The following is a 1,462-nucleotide window of genomic DNA, read 5'->3' as shown; positions in this document are numbered from 1 at the left end:
CTTTCCCTGGTCCCGCTCTCCCACCCTGCCCTCCTGGGGTTCAGAGGAGCCAGGCGAGCCCGCCCTGGATCTGTGCGGAGTCAGGGTGATGCTCGTGCTCAGTGGTGATGGGCAGGGCTCTGGGCAGGGCTCTGAGCAGGGCTCACGGGAGCAGGCTGCTGCGTGCACACTTCACCCTGCAGGGGTGGGGGTGGGGGTGGGGTGGGCTGACCTTGATGAGGGCCACCGTGCGCCTGGACTGTGCAATGCCTGCACCCAGCTCGTCCATGCGGTCCTCCACAGCGCTCAGGACTTTGGGCTGCTCGGCCTGTGGACGACACCCTCCGTGGGCACAGGGTCTGGCGGAGGCCCCAGCCCTGCACCAGGACCCCAGGCGAGGTGTAATCTGAGAGTGGTGTCTGTTCACCGGGGACTACAAGTGACCATGATGTCCCATGCTCTGCCAGAGGTTCCTCCAGACCAGGCTGTTACGTTCCAGAATGCCAGGCGAGGTCTCAGGCTGACCTGGGGGTTCTGCCTGTGTTCCCTGACCAGGAGGCCAGTCCCGGCCATCCTGGCTCGCAGAGTTGCTCTCATTCATTTCAGAACTTCCTCCAGTGGGAAGGAGGCAGAGTGAGAAAGTGGGGATGCGTAACTACACGGGGGCAGTAAGCCGTCCTGGGGCTCACTGTCCCCAACCCAGGCCTGAAAAATGGGGATTTCAGGCAAATCCCCTGGGTTTTATGAGTCACTGCTCCAGGCAGGAGAGACGGAAAATCCCAAGGCCAGAGGCACCAAGACCGGGCAGGAGGCCAAGGGAAACTGGGGGCGGAGGTAGTGGGGCCGCTCTGCTCCCACCACGCTGGGACAGCCGGACAGAGAGTATCTGTGCCCTGCCCACCCTCCGCCAGTCCTGCCGCCGGCCGCACCCATCCAGCGCCGCTGCCTCAGCCCAGGGCACATCTGAGCTGGCACTGGCCTGAGTCCCGCCGGCAACTCAGCCGGGTTGCCAGAAAACAGCCGCCCAGGACCCCGTGGGCCTAAGCTAGCCCCCACTGGCCTTCCCTCTTCGCGGTCTCTGGCTCGGCTTCAGTCCCCTGCCGGCCCTTCGCGTCCTTTCCGTGCTCTAACTGGTCCCTCCTTCCCGCTTTCCCATCTCCACCACCGCGTCTGGATAAAGGTCAAGACTGGAGGGGACTCTAAAGATCCTCAGGTTAGAGGAGAAAATTAACATCCGGCCTCGGAAGGGAGGGGGTCCCCATGGCCTTTGTGCTGCTTGCGCGCAGCAGGTCACCAGCCCCCGTCCGCCCCAAGTGCGCGGGCCCCACCTCCTGGAGCGCGCGCTCCTGCTCCAGCGGCACGAGCTCATGGCCGCGGTGCTCCTGGGCGGCGCAGGTCTCGCACAGGCACACGCGCTCCGTGCGGCAGTAGCGCTCGAGGGGCCGCAGGTGGCGCGGGCACAGACTCTCCTCCAGCCGGCGCA

At 65.5% G+C, this 1,462-nt stretch overlaps 1 protein-coding gene across 1 annotated transcript in view; it reads right to left on the bottom strand.

The window, feature by feature from the left end:
* LOC102472364 (uncharacterized) overlaps nt 1–1,462 on the bottom strand; it is a 26,308-nt gene that overhangs the window by 3,171 nt on the left and 21,675 nt on the right. The window contains 2 exon segments of the mRNA XM_014586674.2: nt 212–307; nt 1,308–1,457. Coding sequence (XP_014442160.1) covers nt 212–307; nt 1,308–1,457 — 246 coding nt within the window.

Source organism: Tupaia chinensis, unplaced genomic scaffold, assembly GCF_000334495.1.
Source record: "Tupaia chinensis unplaced genomic scaffold, TupChi_1.0 Scaffold000159_1, whole genome shotgun sequence".
Classification (NCBI taxonomy): Eukaryota; Metazoa; Chordata; class Mammalia; order Scandentia; family Tupaiidae; genus Tupaia; species Tupaia belangeri.
The sequence above is the reverse complement of the archived record's forward strand: the minus strand, read 5'-3'. Positions and strand labels throughout refer to the sequence as shown.